Source organism: Globicephala melas, chromosome 16 (assembly GCF_963455315.2).
Source record: "Globicephala melas chromosome 16, mGloMel1.2, whole genome shotgun sequence".
Taxonomy (NCBI): Eukaryota; Metazoa; Chordata; class Mammalia; order Artiodactyla; family Delphinidae; genus Globicephala; species Globicephala melas.
Window position 1 is genome coordinate 59,730,252 of NC_083329.1, and position 24,213 is coordinate 59,754,464.

A 24,213-nucleotide genomic window follows, 5' to 3' on the forward strand; every position below is an offset into this window, starting at 1 on the left:
GTATAGAGATGTTTTAAAAATTATTTGGCATAATTGAAATCTAATATATTATTGCATTTTTAGAAGTGTCATAGTTGTGCGGTAAAGATTATATTTCTGGTACCTTATCCCATTCCTCAGGTAAAATAACAAAGGCTTCTAAGATAATGCATTCAAAGTCTTTTGTAAAGAATGCTTAGCTTTTTCCTACCCTAAGTAAATCTTCCTTGGATCCTTTCTTATGCCCTTTCCACTTACCCACCTAATGTAATATTTCCTTTCTTTGACTCTATGTTACTGTGTTCTTATAGCTCTTACCTTTTTTCCTGCTTTGCATTATGGTTATTTGAATAGTTGTTTTATGTCCACTACCAAATTATAAGGTGTTCTTGGGCACATTATGTCTTGTTCATCTTTGTGCCTCTTGCAGTACCATCACAGTACCTTGCTCAATAAATAGCTAATGACTTAAATGAAATAATGACAATTGGACATTTTGGATTATATGAAATTTTCTTAAGCCAGTGAGGCTAATGTAGGATGTTATGTCATTAATAACCATTCAGGATGACTTTCTTCCAAAAAGTACAAAACACCTTTACATTTTGTTTTTCTGAAATGGACTCTTAAAGCCAGAAAAGATTTAGGAATAACCACCTGTGCCGTGCATCTCCCTGCATTATTAGAGAAGATAAGGTTTTTACTGGTCACATAACAGGATGGTAGTAGAGGTAGAAAGAGGCCCTAAGTTTTCTATATGAACTCTAGTGTAATTGAACATTAATATCTGTTATTACTGTTAGTAATAACTTCAGATTTATTAACTGGCACTTAGGATACTAAGAAGCCTAAAATATACTTCATATCTTTAGATTTGCAGTCTCTTTGGTAAGTTGGCAGGTATACATGAAAATGATTTAATAAACAAGGTACGATAATAATGGTACAGAATGTTAATTCTACAGGAAATCAGAGGAAGAAATCAAGAGTGGTGATTATTCTACATAGCTTTTATGGACGATGTGGGATTTCATTTGCATCTAAAGAGGGCCTCGGGCTTCCCTGGTGGCGCTATGGTTGGGAATCTGCCTGCCAATGCAGGGGACACGAGTTCGAGCCCTGGTCTGGGAAGATCCCACATGTCATGGAGCAACTAAGCCCGTGTGCCACAACTACTGGACCTCGCGTGCCTAGAGCCTGTGCTCCACAACAAGGAAGCCACCACAGTGAGAAGCTTGCGCACCGCAACGAAAGAGTGGCCCCCACTCACTGCAACTAGAGAAAGCCCATGCGCAGCAATGAAGACCCAATGCAGCCAAAAATAAATAAATAAATAAATAAATTTAAAAAATAAAGAGGGACTGGCCAGAGGAGTAATACAGAAATAGTTTGTCATGTTAAGACATTTAGAAACAATAATAAAAGCAAGCCAGAAACTTGACTATCCTCACTTCCAGTCCAATAGCCTATTATATAGTCAATATTTTTATAATTATTAGGCATTATTCAAAATATTATATTTCTATTTAAATCTATCTAATGCCCAAAGTATTGTATTAGGCTTTGTGTATTGTATTAGTTACAGTCCTCATGTTTGTGCTTTCATGAAGACATATAAGCCCAGTTTGTTGAGCTCTGTGGGTATATAAACTATGAATATGAAATGAATTATGAAAATATTAACTACAATAATCCTTATAGTTTGCCCAAGGAACAACTTGACTGGCTAATCTGAAGCTACTTAATTCTGCTCTCAGAAGTCCATAAATCTTAAATATAGCAATAGGAGATGCTCATTTTTTCCTTGTTATTTATTCTCCTATGTTCATTGCAACTATTGCTTTCATAGATTGCATGTACTTTGGGGATAACACACACCCTTTGCAGAGAAGAAGTATTACAAATATCAGTGAAATAAATACACTTGTTGATGTTTGCACTACTGCCTAGTGTGTATTTAGTAAGTTGTTCTAGGTTGTAGCTTTCGTAAAATAAATTACAAAAAAGTACATATGAAAAAGTGCATCCGTCTTTGTTGTGAAACACTGAAGTAGCTATGTCCCTGTACTGAAGTTGAATTGGGCACACTGTAATTTTTAGTATGTGTGAAGTGTAAATTTTAGCTTGTGTGAAGATGAAACACTTGAGGGGTATTTTTGAGAACTTTGTTACTGTTTAGATTAAATAATTCTTTTCAGTAATGTGATGAATGGATAATCAATTCAAGTATTTTGAAAGTATAACTAGCCATTAGAAAGCAAAACATTAGATGGAAAAAATCTTCCCAGTCAGATCTGGTGGAGCTCAGTCAGATTGAATAAGAAGAGTATTGAAATGGTTCAGATTAAGGAAGTTATAGCCTTTTTGTTGTTTAATAAAAATAACATTCTACTCAAAAATAACATTGAATGAAATAGTGTTAATATTACATCTAGCGTAAACATACTGTTTTATATCTAAAATAATCTAGGTGAAACAAATGCCCCCCCCCCTCGCCTTTTATTTTTTTTGCAAATAAGGAAAGATGAAGCCTGAGGACTGGGAATATTACTAGAACAAAAGAAAATAAATACAGCTTAATATTCTAATGGTCCTCAGAACACCAAAGGTGAACTCTTGAAAAGTAAACAAATATTATCAAATTCATTTACTAATCAAATATTATCAAACTCATTTACTTAGATTATTTATCTCTCATATAAATGGAAAAGATTGAGAATAACAAGTACAGGGAAAGGAATACCCTCATACACTGCTGGTGGTGTGTAAATTGGAATGTCAGTATTGAAGGGTAATTTGGCAGTATCTATCAAAGTCAAAAATGGGGGTAGGGGAGGGAAGGAATGGGAGTTTGGGATTAGCAGAGGCAAACTATTATATATAGGATGGATAAACAACAAGGTCCTACTGTATAACACAGGGAACTATATTCAATATCCTGTGACAAATCATAGTGGGAAAGAATATGAAAAAGAATATATATATATATCTCTGAGTCACTTTGCTGTACAGAAGTAATTAATACATTGTAAATCAACTATACTTCAATAAAATTTTTTAAAAACTTAAAAACGATCACACTCTTCTAACCTAACAGTTTCATTTTTAGATATCTGTCCCACAGATATACTTGAATAAAAATAAATGCATAGGGAAAAAAGCCCCTGAGCTATATTTGTAATGGCAAAGTATGGAAACAACTTACTGTATTAATTGGCGAATAGTTAAACAGTCATAGTGGAACAGTCATAGAATGAAATACTCTATAGTAGTTAAAGAAGTATGTCTATATATCCTTTGATGGGATATACAAACATGCATCTTATTTTCCCTCTTCTTTCTTTTAGGGAGAGTGGTGGAATTTCAGATACATGAAAAAGAATACATAGTTTCTTATGTATTTCTCTACAACAACATTTTCAACAATAAAAGTGTATTCCTGTATTATTATTGTAACAAAAATGCAAGTAGTCTTGCTTATTCCACACAAAAATCTGTATCATGTCCAGCAAAACAATATTCCCATGATTTTCCTTTATTTAGACTCTTCATTTATTCTCTTCCCCTAACTTGATTACACCCCGGGCAGAAGGAAGAGTGAGTGTGGATCCCTAGATTCAATGACTCTGGCCATACAAAGCTTTTGAGAAATTCTCACTGGGGTGTAAGTTTGAATGAAATGGCGAGGCAGAGGGACAAGATGTCACCATAGTCCAAGACCTTGGCTTTGAACCTTGGAAGTCCTTAAACTGGATCATATCAGTGCCTTGGAATTGGTTGGATTCAGAGAAGCTTCTTTAGACTGTGTAATATCATGGGAGATTAAAATTATAAGCCAGATTGCAGATTGCCAATTTATTAATTTACCATAAGAACTAGAAACTCCCATCTTCTGATCAACATGTTCTCTCTCTGAAGGCAATGTAAGTAGGAAGTACAAATTACTTAGTGAGCATGGAAATAGAATAAAAGAGAGTTAAGTGTATAATTAAGGTACTTAATGGCTGAGGCTCTGATGGCCTACTGAATCCAAATCTATGGTTAGTATCCAGCTGCCACTGGAATGACTAGAGGGAATTCTTGTGGGCACTCCAGATAGTGCTGATTCTATAATGTGTTTCTCAGAGAGCAAAAATTTTCCAGGTTCATGGAGTGCACTGACCGATCAGCTATGTATACTAGCTGTGACAGGTGCTGTATCAGAGTCTAGAAATACAGATATAAAGGACACTCAGTCCTTGTTTTCTCAGAATCTTAGTTCATGTAGACTAAACACTTTGAAACCTTGAAGTTTTAGTTAACTGAGGTCTGAGTTTTGTTGATAGCCAAATTTAGGTATATCTCAGAAATTTATTTTGGCCTCAGTATTAACAGATGTTGCTTTTAACAATAGTGCTGGGTAACAGTCAGAAATAGTACAAAAGAGGTTTATGTAGGCCAGTGTCAGGAGTGGAAGAGCCAAGCAGTTGTTCTATGAATGTGCAGTTGCCAGAGATCATAAATACCAGAGGCATAATAACATAGAAAGTGCAAGCAGATAAGTCAGGCTCAGGATAAGGTCTGGAATTCTAATAGTTTGGTAAGTTGAATCAGGATGTGCCAGTAATCAGAGTATCAGGATATGAATTTGATTTAAGTAACGCTTATCTTACTAGGGAAATTTACCATGATATGGGTTGATTTCTGAGACATTATTGGGCCTGAGCCCACTAATAGGGCTGGCAAGTTACAGCTCTTGGCTGAGGAGGATGAAACATCAACCTGGGTCTGCCTTTATTTTTCTTTAAATGAAAGAGTTTGAGTAAAACTCTACCCCCGGAGTAATCTTTAAATTTTATTTGCATCATCTAAATTTTTTTATAAATTAAAAAGGTACACATATTTTACATTATTTTAATTGGCATGCACATATTACCTTGTATTCTGTCTTTAAACTTCACTCAAGATGCTTGCATGAAATACTGTCTGTTGTCTGGAAAAATACATAAGCATAGTTTTAAAACTGAAATAGTATTTCATAAAAATCTATCTTGAAAAAGCTTTTGACAATATTCAACACCCATTTATGATAAAAACCTTCCAGAAAGTAGGCATGGGGGAACTTACCTCAATATAATGAATGCCATATATGACAAACACACAGCCAACATCATCCTCAATTGTGAAAAACTGAAACCATTTCCACTAAGATCAGGAACAAGACAAGGTTGCACACTCTCACCACTATTATTCAACATAGTTTTGGAAGTTTTAGCCACAGCAATCAGAGAAGAAAAAGAAATAAACGGAATACAAATCAGAAAAGAAGTAAAACTGTCACTGTTTACACATGACATGATACTATACATAGAGAATCCTAAAGACGCTACCAGAAAACTACTAGAGCTAATCAATGAATTTGGTAAAGTAGCAGGATATAAAATTAGTGCACAAAAATCTCTTGTATTCCTATACACTAATGATGAAAAATCTGAAATGGAAATTAAGGAAACACTCCCATTACCATTGCAACAAAAAGAATAAAATACCTAAGAATAAACCTACCTAAGGAGACAAAACACCTATATGCAGAAAGCTATAAGACACTGATGAAAGAAATTAAAGATGATACAAACAGATGGAGAGATATACCATATTCTTGGACTGGAAGAATAAACATTGTGAAAATGACTATACTACCCAAAGCAATCTACAGATACAGTGCAATCCCTATCAAACTATCAATGGTATTTTTCACAAAACTAGAACAAAAAATTTCACAATTTGTATGGAAACAAAAGACCCCGAATAGCCAGGGCAATCTTGAGAAAGAACAACGGAGCTGGAGGAATCAGGCTCCCTGACTTCAGACTATACTACAAAGCTACAGTAATCAAGACAGTATGGTACTGGCACAGAAACAGAAATATAGATCAATGGAACAGGATAGAGAGCCCAGAGATAAGCCCACACACATATGGTCACCTTATCTTTGTTAAAGGAGGCAAGAATATACAATGAAGAAAAGACAGCCTTTTCAATAAGTGGTGCTGGGAAAACCGGACAGCTACATGTAAAAGAATGAAATTAGAACACTCCCTAACACCATACACAAAAATAAACTCAAAATGGATTAGAGACTTAAATGTAAGACTGGACACTATAAAATTCTTAGAGGAAAACATAGGCAGAACACTGACTTAATCACAGAAAGATCTCTTTTGTTCCACCTCCTAGAGTAACGGAAATAAAACCAAAAATAAACAAATGGGACCTAATGAAACTTAAAAGCCTTTGCAAAGCAAAGGAAACTACAAACAAGACAAAAAGGCAACCCTCAGAATGGGAGAAAATATTTGCAAACAAATCAATGGACAAAGGATTAATCTTCAAAATATATAAACAGCTCATGCAGCTCAATATTAAAAACACAGACAACCCAATCCAAAAATGGGGAGAAGACCTAAATAGACATTTCTCCAAAGAAGACATACAGATGGCCAAGAAGCACATGAAAAGCTGTTCAACATCACTAATTATTAGAGAAATGCAAATCAAAACTACAATGTGGTATCACCTCATACCAGTTAGAATGGGCATCATCAGAAAATCTACAAACAACAAATGCTGGAGAGGGTGTGGAGAAAAGGGAACCCTCTTGCACTGTTGGTGGGAATGTAAATTGATACAGCCACTATGGAGCACAGTATGGAGGTTCCTTAAAAAACTAAAAATAGAACTACCATATGACCCAGCAGTCCCACTACTGGGCATATACCCAGAGAAAACCATAACTCAAAAAGACACATGCACTCCAACATTCATTGCAGCACTATTTACAATAGCCAGGTCATGGAAGCAACCTAAATGCCCATCGACAGACGAATGGATAAAGAAGATTTGGTACATATATACAATGGAATATTACTCAGCCATAAAAAGGAACGAAATTGGGTCATTTGTAGAGACGTGGATGAATCTAGAGACTGTCATACAGAGTGAAGTAAGTCAGAAAGAGAAAAACAAATACTGTATGCTAACACATATATATGGAATCTTAAAAAAAAAAAAGTGGTTATGAAGAACCTAGGGGCAGGACAGGAATAAAGATGCAGATGTAGAGAATGGACTTGAGGACATGGGGAGAGGGAAGGGTAAGCTGGGATGAAGTGGGAGAGTGGCATGGACTTGTATATACTACCAAATGTAAAATAGATAGCTAGTGGGAAGCAGCCGCATAGCACAGGGAGATCAGCTCCGTGCTTTGTGACCACCTAGAGGGGCGGGATAGGGAGGGTGGGAGGGAGACTCAAGAGGGAGGAGATATGGGGATATATGTATATATATAGCTGATTCACTTTGTTATAAAGCAGAAGCTAACACACCATTGTAAAGCAATTATAGTCCAATAAAGATGTTAAAAAAAATCTCCCTGTCTCATATCTCACCCACCTCCCACCCCCACCGGCACTATTGCTATTACTGTTTTGTGTGTCCTTCCAGAATTAATTAATAAGAACATACAAATACACATTCTTGTTTCCCTTTTTTTTACACGAAAGGTATCATACTATATATGTTGTCCCACACCTTGCTTTATTAAGATAACAGTATGTCTTGAAAATCTTTCCAAATCTATACATAGTTTTTTCATTTTCTTTTTATTGCTATGTGATATTGCCTTGTATATATTGATATTTATCGTAGTGTAACCAGTTCTCTCTTGGTGATCACTGGGGTCGTTTTTAGTCTTTTGCTGTTTGTTACAAACCATGTTGCAATGAATGTTTGTGTGTGTAGTTTCAAAGGTGTGCAAGTATATCAATAGCGTATTATATCAGAAGTGGAATTGCTAGGTCAATATATGCAGTTTATATAGGTGATTTTGATGGATATTACCCAATTGCCCTCTGTAGATTGTATCAATTTACACATTCCTCAGCAGTGCCATTTCTACAGCATTGCCAACTAGTATGTTTTAAAACTTTTGGATTTTGCCAGCTTAATGAGTGAAAAACAGTTTGTCAATATAGTTTTAATTTGCATTGTCTTATTATGTGTGATATTAAGTATCTTTTCATAGATTATAGAGCCATGTTTACTTCTGTTTTTCAACTGTCTTTTTATATCTTTAGCCCAACTTTCTGTTATTTTGTGAAATAATATTTTAATACTTTTTAATGGTTATCATTTTTAATATTTATATTACATTGTATTCTGTCATAACATTGTGTATCTTTCTGTAATTGGACACTTGATCTCCTTTTGAAGTGCGGCTATTATATTTATTTTTCTGGGAACAGTTTTGAAGAGGTTTCCCCCCCTTATGTTATTTATTTGGGAAGCAAGAATTTTGGGATCTATTGTAGGTTTTTGTACTAATTATCTATAAGTAAACTACATAACTTATCTAGATTTTAGTTGCTTCACCTGGAAAATAATGATGTTGAATTAAGTGATTTTCTGGTTCTGTGGCCCTTTGAAAGTTACCAAAAGCAATACATTAAGCATGATAGTTTAAAAATAATAGATATAGAAACACAGCAGTGATATAGTGTTACAGGTTTTTTGTTTTTTTTAAAAAAAAACGACTTGTTCTGTTTCTTGTTGGGTAGATAATGCTTTTCTTTGGTAACAAGATTATCTTTTACTTGCTTCTCTTGACATTTCTTGATTAGAAATACGTCTTCATCTTTTTTCAGTTGCAATTAAAAGCTATTTTTTAGAGGCATGCCTTTTTTTGGGAGAAGGATAGGGACTGTTAGGAAAGAGAAAAATGCACTGGTTTTGATTTAATTTAATCCATGTCATAAATGTGCATGTTAATCTTCATTACTGCATAACTGCTGCCAGTTGGCCTATTCAGTTTTCCAGACTCAGTTGGAAAGCTGATCTCCTTAAATCTGTTTAAACGGTCTCTCATCAAAAATTAACACATTCGACTAGTTACACTATTTCTTCAGTACAAAGCTGAGAATTAAATTATAATAGAGCCTGTTCTCAGTGGGATAATTTTTTTCCTCAGTTTATTTGACATCTATTGGAAATTACACTAGAGAAGATGACTAGATATGTATTGATGTGTACTTTGGGGAATGAGATTAAAACCAGTGGTGAAATGAGATGTAGACAGTAACATTTGAATTACAACATCAGATGTAAGTGGAATGTTAGTATAACTCAGAACCTCCAAAGTTTAAAATTCTCTGGAGCCATAGCATACGGATATGGATTCCCAAAGCTAATAAATCTTGAATATATCATATGGTCTTAGTCCCTCCCCCCGAATTGAAATAGATTAAATTTTGCCATACCTTTTTTCACCAGAGGTATGAGAACATTAAAGAAATAAAAGAAACCCTAAAGCTCCTGTAGGCAGTTCTCTCATCAATGGGTATACTCTTCTCTGAGGAGGAGAGATGAACTTCCTTTGTGCATAACTGTTTAGTAGTAGAATTGAGTCTAGATCTTGGGTCATTGGATTCCTATTCCATTTCACTTTCTACCATATTCCTTAGTGTTGTCATTATTTTAATTTCTTTTCCCTTTTTGTCTTCCTCATCTCCTATGCAGTTAGATTTTTTTTTTGCCACACCACACGACTTGCAGGATCTCAGTTCCCCAACCAGGGATTGAACCCGGGCGCTCAGCAGTGAGAGTGCAGAGTCCTAACCACTGGACCACCAGGGAATTCCAAGGCAGTTAGATATTGATGTATGTCAAACACTGATATCTGATAGTTTTGTTTCTCTTTGGAAAATTTTATTTTATTTTTGGTTTCTATACTTAACCATCCTGATCTAGGTGCTCATCACAATACTTTTGGTTATTAGCTGCCTCTGACTGTACTCATTACTTCCCTGTTAGCTCTCTCTGCCTATGGTTCTTTGTAGTTTATTCTATTCACTGCTATTAGATAGATTGGAATTCTTTTAAAAATGTTTGCATCATGTTATTTTCCTTTTAAGGACTTCAGTGGCTCCCTGTTTGTTGTATATGTGATCAAAATTCTCAGTCCAGCATTCAAAGGATCTTCTCAAGTGATCATGGCTTTCCTATTTGGTCATTTATATATTCTCCATATCTGATCAGATGTTGTAAACTTATCTTCCAGCCTTATACCCCTTGCCTAGTCCAGCTTTTGAACTGGTTATGTTATTTGTCTTTCACATTGAGAACTTTCAAATGCTCTTTTCTTTCTGTTGTCAATGTTGAATAATGTTTTCTCCAGATATGAATGTTTTAGTTGTGCTTGTCTTTGTTACAGACAAAAGCAATGCTATGTATGAATGCACTTGTGGGTTTGGAAAATGTTAATTTAAAAATGAATCAGAAGTTGACGGATGTAAGAAAACATAAAAGACAATCTCCTTGGTGCTGGAATTTGCTAGAGTATGTGCAATAAAATGAGGTGATTTCTAGGATTGGAAGGGATGTAAGAATTGTGGTGCTGAAGCTTAGGTCATAGCATATAGGAGAAAAAATTAATTATTTCCCACTTTATCTTTAAGGGCAAGATTTAGCTCCAACTTTGGCATTGGACCTACGTTGAATGAAGGAGGCTAAGAGAAAGATTTACTTAAGAGATTATAGGTATAGGTCCCAGAGAAGAATCAGTAACCACCTCGGTGATGTTAGGAGACAGCTAAATAGTCTAACTTGACCTGAACCCAAATAATGAAAGACATAGTTTTCTTAGTGTATTGGGGTTGAGAAATGTACTTAAATGTTCAGAGCCAGTACCTGTATAATTTGCAACTTGACATTTTTCATGTTAAAGTAAAATAGTTAAATATTTTAAGCAGCTGTAATGTAACAGGCTATGTGTTAGACTCTGTGTTTTCAAAGAGGAAAAGAATAATTTTGGCCTCAGAACCAATTGTGTATGTTGGGGGTTGGGGGGAGGCAAAGTTATGTATGAACAAATACGTGAATATGTGAATATACATACAAAGTGCAAGGTAATTTAAATCAGGAAGAAATAAACTATGCTTTGAGAAAATCAAAGGGGAGAAGTATGGATACTTTGTGTGATTTGAATGAACTGCCACTACAAAAAGTCATGTAATCAAGAAGAAATGTCTGTTTCTCCTTCAGTCACCTGTAGATGGCTTTACAGTGAGTTCTTTTGGTGTAGCACTTTAGTAAATTTCTCTGACATCCATGGCTGTATCCTCACCAGAGTTTCCAGATCTCAATCCTGTTGGGAGTGGCCTGTTTACAGATTTATTCCTTTTTTGTTGCTCTGCAACAGCCCTTTAAATAGTGACTGCTCCCTGTATCTAATGTCTCTTTACCCCTTAGTACTTAATTGCCTGTTGTAATTAATAATGCTTTTATTAAATTTTCCCTGTTCAAATTACCATGTGGTTTCTTCTAATTATACCTTGACTGATATGTAAGGTTTATAAGTAGTAGTACATTTCTCATCAGGTTGTTCTGAGGATTAAATGGGATAATGCATAGTATTGCCAAGTGTTTAGAATACTGTCTGCCATTAAGTACTTAGTATTTGTTGGTGATGTTAATACTGTTATTATCATCATCATCACTGTCACTGCCACCAGCTAGGAGTAACATTTCTACTTTTTGTTCACAGGATGTTTCGTCTTAACTCTCTTTCTGCATTGGCAGAGCTGGCAGTGGGCTCTCGATGGTACCATGGAGCATCACAGCCCACCCAGATCAGGCGACGGCTGATGATGGTGGCTTTTCTTGGAGCATCTGCAGTAACTGCAAGTACTGGTCTCTTGTGGAAGAGGTGAGTGTTATCTGAGCATCCTGTTCCTGCATGTACTTTTATTCTTCCTGTTGTCTCCGTTATCTAAAAGGGATTGATTTCTGGCTTGACTTTGTATCGAAATTTCTTTGCTAAATCATTTGGCATTGATAATATTTGTCTATGAAATAAGATGTTTCAGGGAATTAGGCTATCATGTCAAAGCAACAAATAGGAAATATTCTGCTTCAAGGTCTGTCTGTCTTTCATAGGGTGAAAAAGAAGTTGGGAGGGGCATAATAAGCAAAGAGTCCATGGCTTTTTATTGGCTGAGTCCTTGTCAGGAAAGAAGAGGTGTCTTCTTCCTGTTGGGCTCTGCTATCATCACAGAGTGTGAGAGCTCCCGCTGACTGTAATTGAGGCTTCTGTTTATTAATTTTTTACATTTCCCCCTTTTGACCAAGATCTTTCTCTGAAAGCATTGCTGATCAAGAATCAGGTTTTCTACTATCAGTGAGTTTTCATATTTCAGTGCCAGGGAGGAACTTTCCTGGGTCTAATGTCTCATGTTGGAGAGGAAGTGCATAGATGGGAAAACTGTTGAGGTCACATTTGAGTAACAAGGAGGTGTAAGAGGGAGAACTCTCATGCACGTTTTATCTGAAGTTCACTGTTACCAAGATCATAGACATTGGAAATCATCTGAAACATTGTCATCATTAAAGGTTTCGGCAACACATTTCCAACAGGCCTTGTTCAGATATCTTGGGATAGCTGTCTCATCAGAAGTTGTCTCCTTCAATTTCAGGAAATCTTTGGTTTCAGGTCACCAGATGATGTGCAGGTCCAGTCAGGGTTTGGCGCTTTCTTTAGGTTTCTGACGTGAATCTAATAGTCTCTTCCTTGGAGTTTGGCAGCACAAAGGTTGGTTAGCAGTACCCGATAGAGGCCTCTCCAGCAAGCTTGAAGAGAGTTCTTCTGGAGGTGTCTTTTCCAATAGACAGAATCTCCAGGTGCAAGGTGTGATGCTTAAGGTCTTCATCTCCGAACAGTGCACTGTGAAAAGATTGCTTTACCAAAGCATGATTATTTTTAATAGAAGCAATTAGGTCTTTGGAATATTGGAGTATTTCTTCTTTTATCAGTTGTGGGTCAGAAGAAGGAGACAAGTGCATTGGGCATCCTATGACTGTTTCAAAGGGTGAGAGTTTATGAGTTCCAAAAGGGGTGGATCTGAGATTTAGAAGGACCAGTGACAATGCTTTGGTCAAGGTATTTGGAGGGCCTCAACAAATTTTGCCAATAGAGTCTTAGTAATGCCTTTAGTCCTTTTCATTAAACCAGAGGGTGGTAAGCACAGTGAAGGTCTTGTAAAACCAGCCTAAATTACATGTTAAGGTTCAGTCACTAAATAGTGTAGGAATTTGAAGGAATAGAGTCATTACCTTGGCTGAGTAAGTAGGGAAAATCTTTATAGAATAGATTATCAGTTTCAATCTCTAGTTAGCCCAAGGAGCCTTTACTGAACATTCAGTTTTTTTCTTGCTGTTCATAATAGAATGAACATGGGAAGCCCATCAGATGATTTGTCTTCATGTAGAATTTTCTTTCAAGTGCAAGTTTTTATCTAAATACCTGTTTGTGATTCTTTTGGTCTCACATTTCTTCTTTCAGTGCATTTTTTGTTGTTGTTGTGGTAAAAAATATGTATAACATAAAATTCACCATCCTGCAGTATAATCTTTAAAAATTGTGAATCACTGTATTGTATACCTGTAACTTACTGTACATCAACTATACTTCAGTTTTATACAGTAGGTTCTTATTAGTTATCTATTTTATATGTAGTAGTGTGTATATGTCAGTCCCAGTCTCCCAATTTATGCCTTTCCCCACTTTCCCCCTTGGTAACCATAAGTTTGTTTTCTACATCTGTGACTCAATTTCTGTTTTGTAAATAGGTTCATTTGTACCCTTTTTTTTAGATTCCACATATAAGCGATATCATATGATATTTGTCTTTGTCTGACTTACTTCACTCAGTATGACAATCTGTAGGTCCATCCTTGTTGCTGCAAATGGCATTATTTCATTCTTTTTCATGGCGGAGTAATATTTCATTGTATATATGTACCACATCTTCTTTATCCATGCCTCTGTCGATGGACATTTAGGTTGCTTCCGTGTCTTGGCTATTGTAAACAGTGCTGCAGTGAACTTTGGGGTGCATGTATCCTTTCGAATTATGGTTTTCTCCAGATATATGCCCAGGAGTGGGATTGCTGGATCATATGGTAGCTCTATTTTTAGTTTTTTAAGGAATCTCCATACTGTTCTCCATAGTGACTGTACCAATTTACATTCCCACCAACAGTGTAGGAGGGTTCCCTTTCCTCCACACCTTCTCCAGTATTTATTTTTTGTAGGTTTTTTGATGATGGCCATTCTGACCGGTGTGAGGTGATGCTTCATTGTAGATTTGGGTACCTCATTGTAGTTTTGATATGCATTTCTCTAATAATTAGTGATGTTGAACATCTTTTCATGTGCCTGTTGCCCATCTGGATGTTTTCTTTGGAGAAATGTCTCTTTAGATCTTCTGCCCATTTTTTGCTTGAGCTGTTTTTTTTTTTTTAAAGAGATACTTTTTTTTTTTTTTCTCCCCACCATGTGGCATGTGGGATCTCAGTTCCCTGACCGGGGATCGAACCCGTGCCTGCCCCCTGTGATGGAAGCACAGAGTCTTAACCACTGGACTTCCAGGAAGTCCCGAGTTGTTTGTTTTTATGTTTTGGAGATTAATCCCGTGTCAGTCGCTTCGTTTGCAAATTCTGTGTTGATTGATAGAAATTTAGGTTTCTCCCATATCTTGGCTATTGTGAATAATACTGCACTGAACATGAGAGTGTATATATCTCTTTGAGATCCGGACTTCAGTTCCTTGTGATGTGTAACCAGAAGTAGGATTGCTTAATCATATTCTAGTTAGAAAACTAACATATTCTATGGCTAGTTTTTTGAGTATCCTCCATACTGTTTTCCATAGTGGCTGTATCAATTTACTTTCCCACCTACAGTGTACCAGGCATCCCTTTTCTCCACATGCTTGCCTACACTTGTTATCTTTTGGGGTTTTGTTTTGTTATTTGTTTGTTTGTTTTTGAGCAAAGCCATCCTACCAGGTGTGAGGTGATATCTCGTGGTGGTTTTGATTTGCATTTCCCTGATGATTATTGATGTTGAGCACCTTTAATCAGGTTATTTATTTTGTTGCTATTGTGTTGTAAGAGTTCCTTTTATACATTTTAAATATTAACCCTTTATTAAATATATGGTTTGCAAATATTTTCTTCCATTGTGTAGATGGTCTTTTCATTTTGTTGATTATTGCTCTGCTGAAGGTTTTTAGTGTCATGTAATCCTGCCTGTTTTTGATTTGTTGCCTGTGCTTTTGGTGTCATATCCTTTATATTTAAGGCTGAATATTATTCTGTTATACAGATATACCATATTCCCTTTATCCATTTATCTATCAGTATACATTTGGGTTGCTTCCACGTTTTAGCTATTGTGAATAATGCTGCTATTAACATGAGTGTGCAAAAATCTCTGAATGACCCTGCTTTCAGTTCTTTTGAATATATAACCGGAAGTGGGATTGCTGGATCATATGTTAGTTCTACTTTTAATTTTTTGAGGAACCTGTTCATGTCAAACTTTTCACGAATTTCATTGCTGTTGCTCCTGCTTAGCTTTATCTGAAAATCTTTATTTGTTTAATATGATGGACCTTCTTGATTGATAGATTTTTTTTTTTTTTTTAATATCCAGGGCCCTTGCACAATCCCCACCATCTGTAAACAACATAAAGAGTGAACTTGGTGATAAAGGGAAGAGTAAAGATGAAGGGGAAGATTGTAACCACGAAAAAAAGGCTTCAGGTATTTGTCTTGAGCCTTATCCAGAAGAGAAAAAGAAGAAACGTTCTGGATTCAGAGACAGAAAAGTATGGAACACAGTCTTATAAATTATTAGAACTATAGTTAATTCTATTTTAGAATAATGCTGTTGAGTCTTTTATCATATATTTCAGATGGCTTATATTCACTTTGAAGTTATTCACCTCTTTGCTATTTTCCATCATGTTCTAAGGCAAAGGTACTCTTTGAATGTGAAGTTAATTGGGATAGTGAAAAGGACCTAGGATTGGTAATCAGGATTAACATGTATTTTCTTTGTTCTTTCAATTCAACCACCTAAGGTGATTATTGCTTTTTAGATCTTTCTGATTCTGAATGTTTTCATATATGTGAAGTTGAGTCTGTGATATACTGATTTGTCATGATGCCAAATTGTAAAGGCAGAATAAAATCTCTTTGGAAATATACAAATATTTCCAAAAAATCAACTAATTTTGAGGACAGCATAAACTCAACGTAATTCCAGCATTTTATATCTTTAACACAATATGCTGTTATACAGTTTTACCTGAGAAAAGTTTAGCTCCTCTGTAATAATGCCTATGATATTGGACATTTGAATTCAGCAGACCAGTGATGAAAAGTCAAAAGGTTGAATTTCTTAGACATTTTGCATGTTAGCATTGAAATTCAGGGAATTACCTTTACTTGCTAAAATATAGCTAATCAGTGCAACAAGATAATTTGAGTTACTTTGTGTGTGTTGGGGGGGCTGTATAACTGCAAGCAAGAAAAATTTGGATCTTCTGTTTATTTGGATGAAGCTGTTAAATATGTCTTCTCATTTCCCAAATCCACTTCTGATTAAACTGAATTTGAACAAAAGTTATGTATCACAACTTAATTATCTATCATGCCATTTTTTCCAAAATGATACATTTATTTAATCTTTTGCCCTGAATGAATTTGAGGAAAGTTCAAATTTATCTTGCACAATCAGCTTCACTTATAGTCAAACTTTACATTTTACAGTGTTGGGCAAAAATGCCCCAAGTAAATGTTTATTTTTGAATCTTCCATTTTCTGCTCCCGCTTTCTGCTTAGCAGATGACTATATCTTATGCTTCACAGAAAAAATGAAAGCTATCAGTGTAATTTACTTAATTAGTAGTAATAAAACCTTTCTAATCTATATCTGAAATAGTTTTTATTTCTTTCACTAAAGTCTCAGTGAATGGGTAACCATTCCATGTGTCATTTTGTCTCCCCGAGAACCTATTTAAAAACGTACTTTTTCTATCCCATTTTTTTTTTAAATTTTTTATTTATTTATTTTTGGCTGCGTTGGATCTTCATTGCTGTGCGCAGACTTTCTCTAGTTGTGGCAAGTGGGGGCTACTCTTCGTTGCGGTGCACGGGCTTCTCACTGGGGTGACTTCTCTTGTTGCAGAGCATGGGCTCTAGGCGTGCAGGCTTCAGTAGTCGTGGCACGTGGGCTGAGTAGTCGTGGCTCGCGGGCTCTAGAGCATAGGCTCACGGGTTGTGGCACATGGGCTTAGTTGCTCCACGGTATGTGAGATCTTAGCAGACCAGGGCTCGAACCTATGTCCCTTGCATTGGCAGGCAGATTGTTAACCACTGCGCCACCAGGGAAGCCATATCCCATTTTTAAGAATTTTGTTTAATTAAGAAAAAAAATTTTTTTTGGGTCACACCTTGTGGCACGTGGAATTTCCCTGACCAGGGATTGAACCCACACGCCTGCAGTGGAAGCGCTGAGTCTTAACCACTGGACAACTAGGGAAGCCCCCAACTTCATTTTTTTGCATGTGGATATCCAATTTTCCCAACATCATTTGTTGAAAAGGCTGTCCTTTCTCCATTGAACGGTTGTGGCACCCTTGTCAAAATCATTTGATGATGTGTCTGAGGGTTTATTTCTGGGCTTTCTTTTCTATTTGTCTGCTCTATATGATTGTCTTTGTGCCAGTACCACATTTTTCTTATGACTGTAATAAGTTTTGAAATCAGAAAGTTGGAGTCCGCCAAATTTGTTCTTCTTTTTCAAAATTATTTTGGGTCTTTGGAGTCCCTTGAGATTGCATGATGGACACATAGGTTGTTACCGTACCTTGGCAATTGTGAACAGTGCTGCAATTAACATGGAGTACAGATATCTCTTTGAGATGCTGATTTCATTTCCTTTGGATATATACCCAGAAGCTGGATTATTGGGTCATATGGTTCTATTTTTTTTTAAATTTATTTATTTTATTTATTTTTGGCTGTGTTGGGTCTTCATTGCGGTGCGTGGGCTTCTCATTGCGGTGGCTTCTCTTGTTGCAGAGCACGGGCTCTAGGTGTGCGGGCTTCAGTATTTGTGGCTCACGGGCTCTAGAGCACAGGCTCAGTAGTTGTGGCACATGGGCTTAGTTGCTCTGCAGAATGTGGAATCTTCTTGGACCAGGGCTCGAACCCATGTCTCCTGCATTGGCAGGTGGATTCTCAACCACTGCGCCACCAGGGAAGCCTGGTAGTTCTATTTTTAATTTCTTGAGGAACCTCTGTACTGTTTTCCATAGTGACTGAATCAATTTATGTTCCCACCAACAGTGCAAAAGTGTTCCCTTTTCTCCATACCCTCACCAACACTTGTTATCTCTTATCTTTTTTAAAAAAAATTTATTTTATATTGGAGTATAGTTGATTAACAATGTTGTGTTACTTTTAGGTGTACAGCGAAGTGATTCAGTTATACATATACAAGTATCTACCCTTTTTCAAATTCTTTTCCCATTTAGGTTAGTACAGAATATTGAGAAGAGTTCCCTGTGCTATACAGTAGGTCCCTGTTGGTTATCTATTTTAAATATAGCAGTGTGTACATGTCAATTCCAAACTCCCAGTGTCTCCCTCCCCCCAACCCTTCCCTGCTGGTAACCGTAAGTTTGTTCTCTAAGTCTATGAGTCTGTTTTGTAAATAAGTTCATTTGTGTCATTTTTTTTAGATTCCACATATAAGCGATATCAATGATATTTGTCTTTCTCTGTCTGACTTACTTCACTTAGTATGATAATCTCCATGTCCATCCATGTTGCTGCCAGTGGCGTTATTTCATTCTTTTTCATGGCTGAGTAATATTCCCTTGTGTATATGTGCCACATCTTCTTTATCCATTCATCTGTCGACGGACATTTAGGTTGTATTCATGTCTTGGCTATTGTTAACAGTGCTGCAGTGAACATTGGGGTGCATGTATTCTTTCAAACCATGGTTTTCTCCAGATATATGCCCAGGAGTGGGATTACTGGATCATATGGTAGCTCTATTTTTAGTTTTTTAAGGAACTTCCATACTGTTCTCCATAGTGGCTGTACTAATTTATATTCCCACCAACAGCGTAGTAGGGTTCACTTTTCTTCACACCCTCTCCAGCACTTATTGTTTGTGGACTTTTTGATGATGGCCATTCTGACTGGTATGAGGTCCTCATTGTAGTTTTGATTTGCGGTTCTCTGATAATTAGTGACATTGAGCATCTTTTCATGTGCTTTTTGGCCATCTGTATGTCTTCTTTGGAGAAATGTCTATTTAGATCTTCCACCCATTTTTCGATTTTTTTTTTCCCCGTGCCATGCGGCTTGCAGGATCTTAGTTCCCCGATCAGGGATTGAACCTGTGCCCTTGGCAGTGAAAGTGTGGAGTCATGACCACTGGACCACCAGGGAATTCCCTGTTTGTTTTCTTGACAGAGCTGAATGAACTCTTTGTATATTTTGGAGATTAATCTCCGATTGGTCACTTTGTTTGCAAATATTTTCTTCCATTCTGTGGGTTTTCTTTTTGTTTTGTTTATGGTTTCGTTTGTTGTGCAGAAGCTTTTAAGTTTAACTAGGTCCCATTTGTTTATTTTTGTTTTTATTACTCTAGGAAGTGGATCCAAAAAGATATTGCTGCAATTTATGTCAAAGAGTGTTCTGCCTATGTTTTCCTCTAAGAGTTTTATAGTGTCCAGTGTTACATTTAGCTCTTTAATCCATTTTAAGTTTATTTTCGTGTGTGGTGTTAGAGAATGTTTTAATGTCATTCTTTTACATGTAGCTGTCCAGTTTTCCCAGCACCACTTATTGAAGAGACTGTTTTTTCTCCATTGTATATTCTTGCCTCCTTTGTCATAGATTAATTGACCATAGGTGTGTGGGTTTATTTCTGGGTTTTCTATCCTGTTCCATTGATCTAATTTCTGTTTTTGTGCCAGTACCACACTGTTTTGAGTACTGTAGCTTTGTAGTATAGCCTGAAGTCAGGGAGCCTGATTCCTCCAGCTCTGTCTTTTGTGTCTCCACACAGACACAGGTCTTTTGTATCTCCATATAAATGTAAAAATTTTTTGTACTAGTTCTGTGAAAAATGCCATTGGTAATTTGATAGGGATTGCATTGAATCTGTACATTGCCTTGGGTAGTATAGGCATTTTGACAATATTGATTCTTCCAATCCAAAATCTTCTTTCTTAATGTAGGCATTTATTGCTATGAATTTCCTTTTAGAATTGCTTTTGCTGCATCCCATGTTTTGATATTTTGTGTTTCCACTTTCATTCCTCTTAAGATACTTTCTGATTTCTGTTTTCATTTCTTCCTTGACCCATTGGTTTTTCAGGAATGTGTTGTTTAATCTGCACATATTTTTGAATTTTCTAGTTTTCTTCTTTTTGTAGTTGAACTTTAGCTGCATACCATTATGGTCAAAAAAGATACTTGATATGATTTCAGTCTTAAATTTATAAAGCCTTGTTTTGTGACCTAACATGTGATCACTGCTGGAGAGGGTCCCATGTGCACTTGAGAATAATGTGTGTTCTGGTGCTTTTGAATGGAATTTTCTGTAAATGTCTTTGAGTTCATCTGGTCTAATATGTAGTTCAAGTCCAATGTTTCCTCATTTATTTTATATTCAGATGATCAGTTGTTCAAAATGGGGTATCAAAGTTCCCTTCTATTATTATATTGCTGTCTTTTTCTCCCTTTAGTTCTATTAATATTTGCTTTATAAATTTAGGATCTCTCATGTTGGATATAAAATTGTTTACAAATGTTTTATCCTCCTTATGAATTGATCTTATATAGTTATATTGTTCTGTTTTTTGTCTCTTGTTACAGTCTTTGGCTTAAAGTTTATTTTTCCTGATACAAATTTAGCTACCCCTGATTTCTGTTGGCTGTGTTTTCATGGAATATCTTTTTCCATTATTTCCCTCCAGTCTGGGTGTGTCCTTAAAGCTGATGTGAGTCTCTTGTAGGCAGCATATAGCTGGATGTTTTTTTTATTCATTTAGCCACTCTGTGTCTTTGATTTTAGAGTTTAGTTCATTTACATTTAAGGTGATTGTTGATGAATATGCACTTATGATTGCTATTTTGTTATTTGTTTTCTTGGTGTTTTATAATTCCTCTGTCCTTTTATTCCTCTGTTATTCTCTTCCTTGGTGATTTGATGATTTTTTGCAATGATATGCTTAGATTTCTTTTCGTCTTTTGTGTTTCCAGTATAGACTTTTGCTTTGTGTTTACCATGGGGTTTACATAAAACACCTTATATTTGTAACAGTGTATTTTAAGCTGATAACTTCCAACATATACAAAAACTCTATATACTCCCCCCCATATTTTATGTTTTTCATATCACAATTTATATTTTTTATATTGTATGTCCATTTTAAAATTATTGTAATTATTTTAATACCTTTTCCTTTTACCTTTCATATTAGAGTTAGAAGTGATTTACCCACTACTATTAAAAATTAGAGCATTCTGAATATATTTACCTTTACCAGTGAGTTTTATATCTTGACATGTTTTCCTGTTAATAATTATTACATTTTTGTTTCTGCTTGAGGAATTAATTAGCTCTTTAACATTTCTTGTAAGATTGGTCTAGTGCTGATGCAGCTCCCTCAGCTTTTGCTTATTTGGAAAAGTCTTTATTTCTTTTTCAATGCTGAATCACAACTTTGCCAGGTAGAGTTTTCGTGGTTGTCAGTTTTCTTCTTTCAGCACTTTGAATATATCATCCCCTTCCCTTCTGGCTGCAAAGTTTCTGCTGAAAAAATTTGCTGATAGTATTATGGGAGGTTCCTTTGAATATAACAAGTTGCTTTTCTCTTGCTTTTATGATTCTCTCCTTGCCTTTAACTTTGACAGTGTGTGTTTCTTTTTGGATTCATTTTGTTTAGAACTCTATAGGCTTCCTGGATCTGGATGTCTGTTTCTTTCCCCAGATTAGGGACGTTTTCATCAGTATTTCATTGAATAAGTTTTCTGCCCCCTTTTTCTTTTTTTGTAATTTTTATTTTTAATTCATTTTTTTATTGAAGTATAGTTGAATTACAATGTTATGTTAATTACTGCTGTATAGCAAAGTGACTCCTTTATACATATATATATACATTCTTTTTCAAATTCTTTTCCATTATGGTTTATCACAGGATATTGAATATAGTTCCCTGTGCTATATAGTAGGGCCTTGTGGTTTATCCATTCTATATATACCAGTTTGCATCTGCTAATCCCCAATTCCCAGTCCAACCCTCTCGCACTCTGCCCCCTTTTTCTTGTTCTTTCTACTTCTACGACCCCTTTAATGTGTATTTTGGTTCACTTGATGGTATTCCATATGTCCCTTAAGATATCTTTATTCTCTTTCATTCTCTATTCTGGCTCCTCTGTATGAGTTCCACGGTTTGTCTTTGAGTTCACTTATTCTTTCTTCTATGTGATCTAGTCTGCTGTTGAACCCTTCTATTGAATTATTCAGTTCATTTATTGCATTCTTTAGTTCTGTGATTTCTGTTTGGTACATTTCTATCTCTGTGGGGGTTTTTTGTTTGTTTTTTAATAAAGTTATTTATTTATTTATTCATTTATTATTTTTGGCTGCGTTGGGTCTTTGTTGCTGCATGTGGGCTTTCTCTAGTTGCGGTGAGTGGGAGCTACTCTTCGTTGTGGTGCGCGGGCTTGTCTCTGTGATGGCTTCTCTTGTTGTGGAGCATGGGCTCTAGGCGCTCAGGCTTCAATAGTTGTGGCACACGTGCTCAGTAGTAGTGGCTTGCAGTCTCTAGAGCGCAGGCTCAGTAGTTGTGGTGCATGGGCTTAGTTGCTCCGTGGTATGTGGGATCTGCACGGACCGGGGATCGAACCTGTGTCCCCTGCATTGGCAGGCAGATTCTTAACCACTGTACCACCAAGGAAGTCCCTGTCTCTGTGTTTTAATTCTTTTTATTGTTCATGCATTGTTCTTCTGACCTTGGTGAGCATCCTTTTATAAGTGTTATTTTGAACTCTAGATCATGGAAATCACTTACCTTTGTTTCATTAAGGTCTGTTTCTGGAGTTTTAACTTGTTCTTTTTGGGAACATATTTGTCTGTTTCCTTATTTTCCTAGACTTTCTGTGTTGGTTTCTAGTCCTTAGCTGAAACAGCCATCTCTCCCTGTCTTGGCAGAATGGTCTCATGTATGAGATGAACCTTGCCAATCAGCCTGGCCCAAGCTCTTGATTGTCTCTAAAACCTTTTTGATTGTCCAAGTTGCCTTCTTTGTTTTTGGTGCCTCCCTGTAGTTGAGAGTGTGCCAAGACTTGGCAGTGTCCCAAAGCAAAGGATCACAGTCAGCACTTAGATGCATGTTGATTGGAAGCTGGCTTTTCAGGAAACATCTGGGAAACTAACTAGTGAAGCCCTTTCTAGGGAGAAACTGGGAGATGGGAGTTTTTGCCTGCTTTCCCTGAGCTTGGCCCAAGTGTATAGCCATAGGGTTGTGCTCCTGTACCCATTACAATCTGCTTTTTTTGCTACAGTCCTGTGGGACTCAAGAATGCAAGCCCTGTTGACTTGCAGAGCCAGGTGATTCAGGGACTTATACCTCAGATGACAGCTAATAATGCTGAGGTGCAGACGTGTGTATAAGCTCCTTCCAGGGAGATCCTAGCAATTTGGAGTAGGCTAGATGGAGAAGTTGGATGAGGCATCCACTCTCTTCCCCAGTCCCCATGGAGGATGTCAGCCAGCCCTTAGATGTGTGCTAAATTAGAAGCCTGACCTTCCGGCAGCAGCGTTTAATATATGCAAATAGACCTTTTTCAAGGGAAGACTGGGAGGTAGGTGTTTTTTGCCTTCTTCCTCTGCACTGATCCCTGGGGCAACAGATACTCTGAGTTCTCCAGAGCCTGTTAAAAACTGTTTCTTTGTTTTCTGTAGTCTTGTGGGTCTCATGGATGCAAGTCCCATTGGCTTTCATAGTAGTTGTTTTGGGGGCCCATCCTTCAAGTGGGAGTCTTACAAGTTGGGGTGCTAGATGCAGCATCCAAACCCTTTACTGCTCAGGGAGAAGCTGGAGTTTGAGAGTTCTCTCCCATTTGTATGGCACTGTGCCAGAGGTGGGATTTATGGCAAGAGTGTGTCTCAGTCTTTCCTACCAGTTTTGATGTTGGTACTTTCTCGTTAACCCAATGTATAGGCATTGTTCAGCTAGTTTCTGGATTTCTTTCAGAGGGAAATACTCCATGTATAGCTGTACATTTGATGCATCCATGGGAGATGGGGAGTTCAGGAGCTTC

At 36.6% G+C, this 24,213-nt stretch overlaps 1 protein-coding gene across 2 annotated transcripts in view; it reads left to right on the top strand.

The window, feature by feature from the left end:
• MICU1 (mitochondrial calcium uptake 1) overlaps positions 1 to 24,213 on the top strand; it is a 199,721-nt gene that overhangs the window by 24,544 nt on the left and 150,964 nt on the right. For both annotated transcript variants that reach the window (XM_030862562.2, XM_060286765.1), the window contains exons 2-3: positions 11,558 to 11,719; positions 15,509 to 15,683. In XM_030862562.2, the coding sequence (XP_030718422.1) occupies positions 11,559 to 11,719; positions 15,509 to 15,683 (336 nt within the window). In that variant the 5' untranslated portion in view covers position 11,558. The remainder of the gene's footprint in view (positions 1 to 11,557; positions 11,720 to 15,508; positions 15,684 to 24,213) is intronic.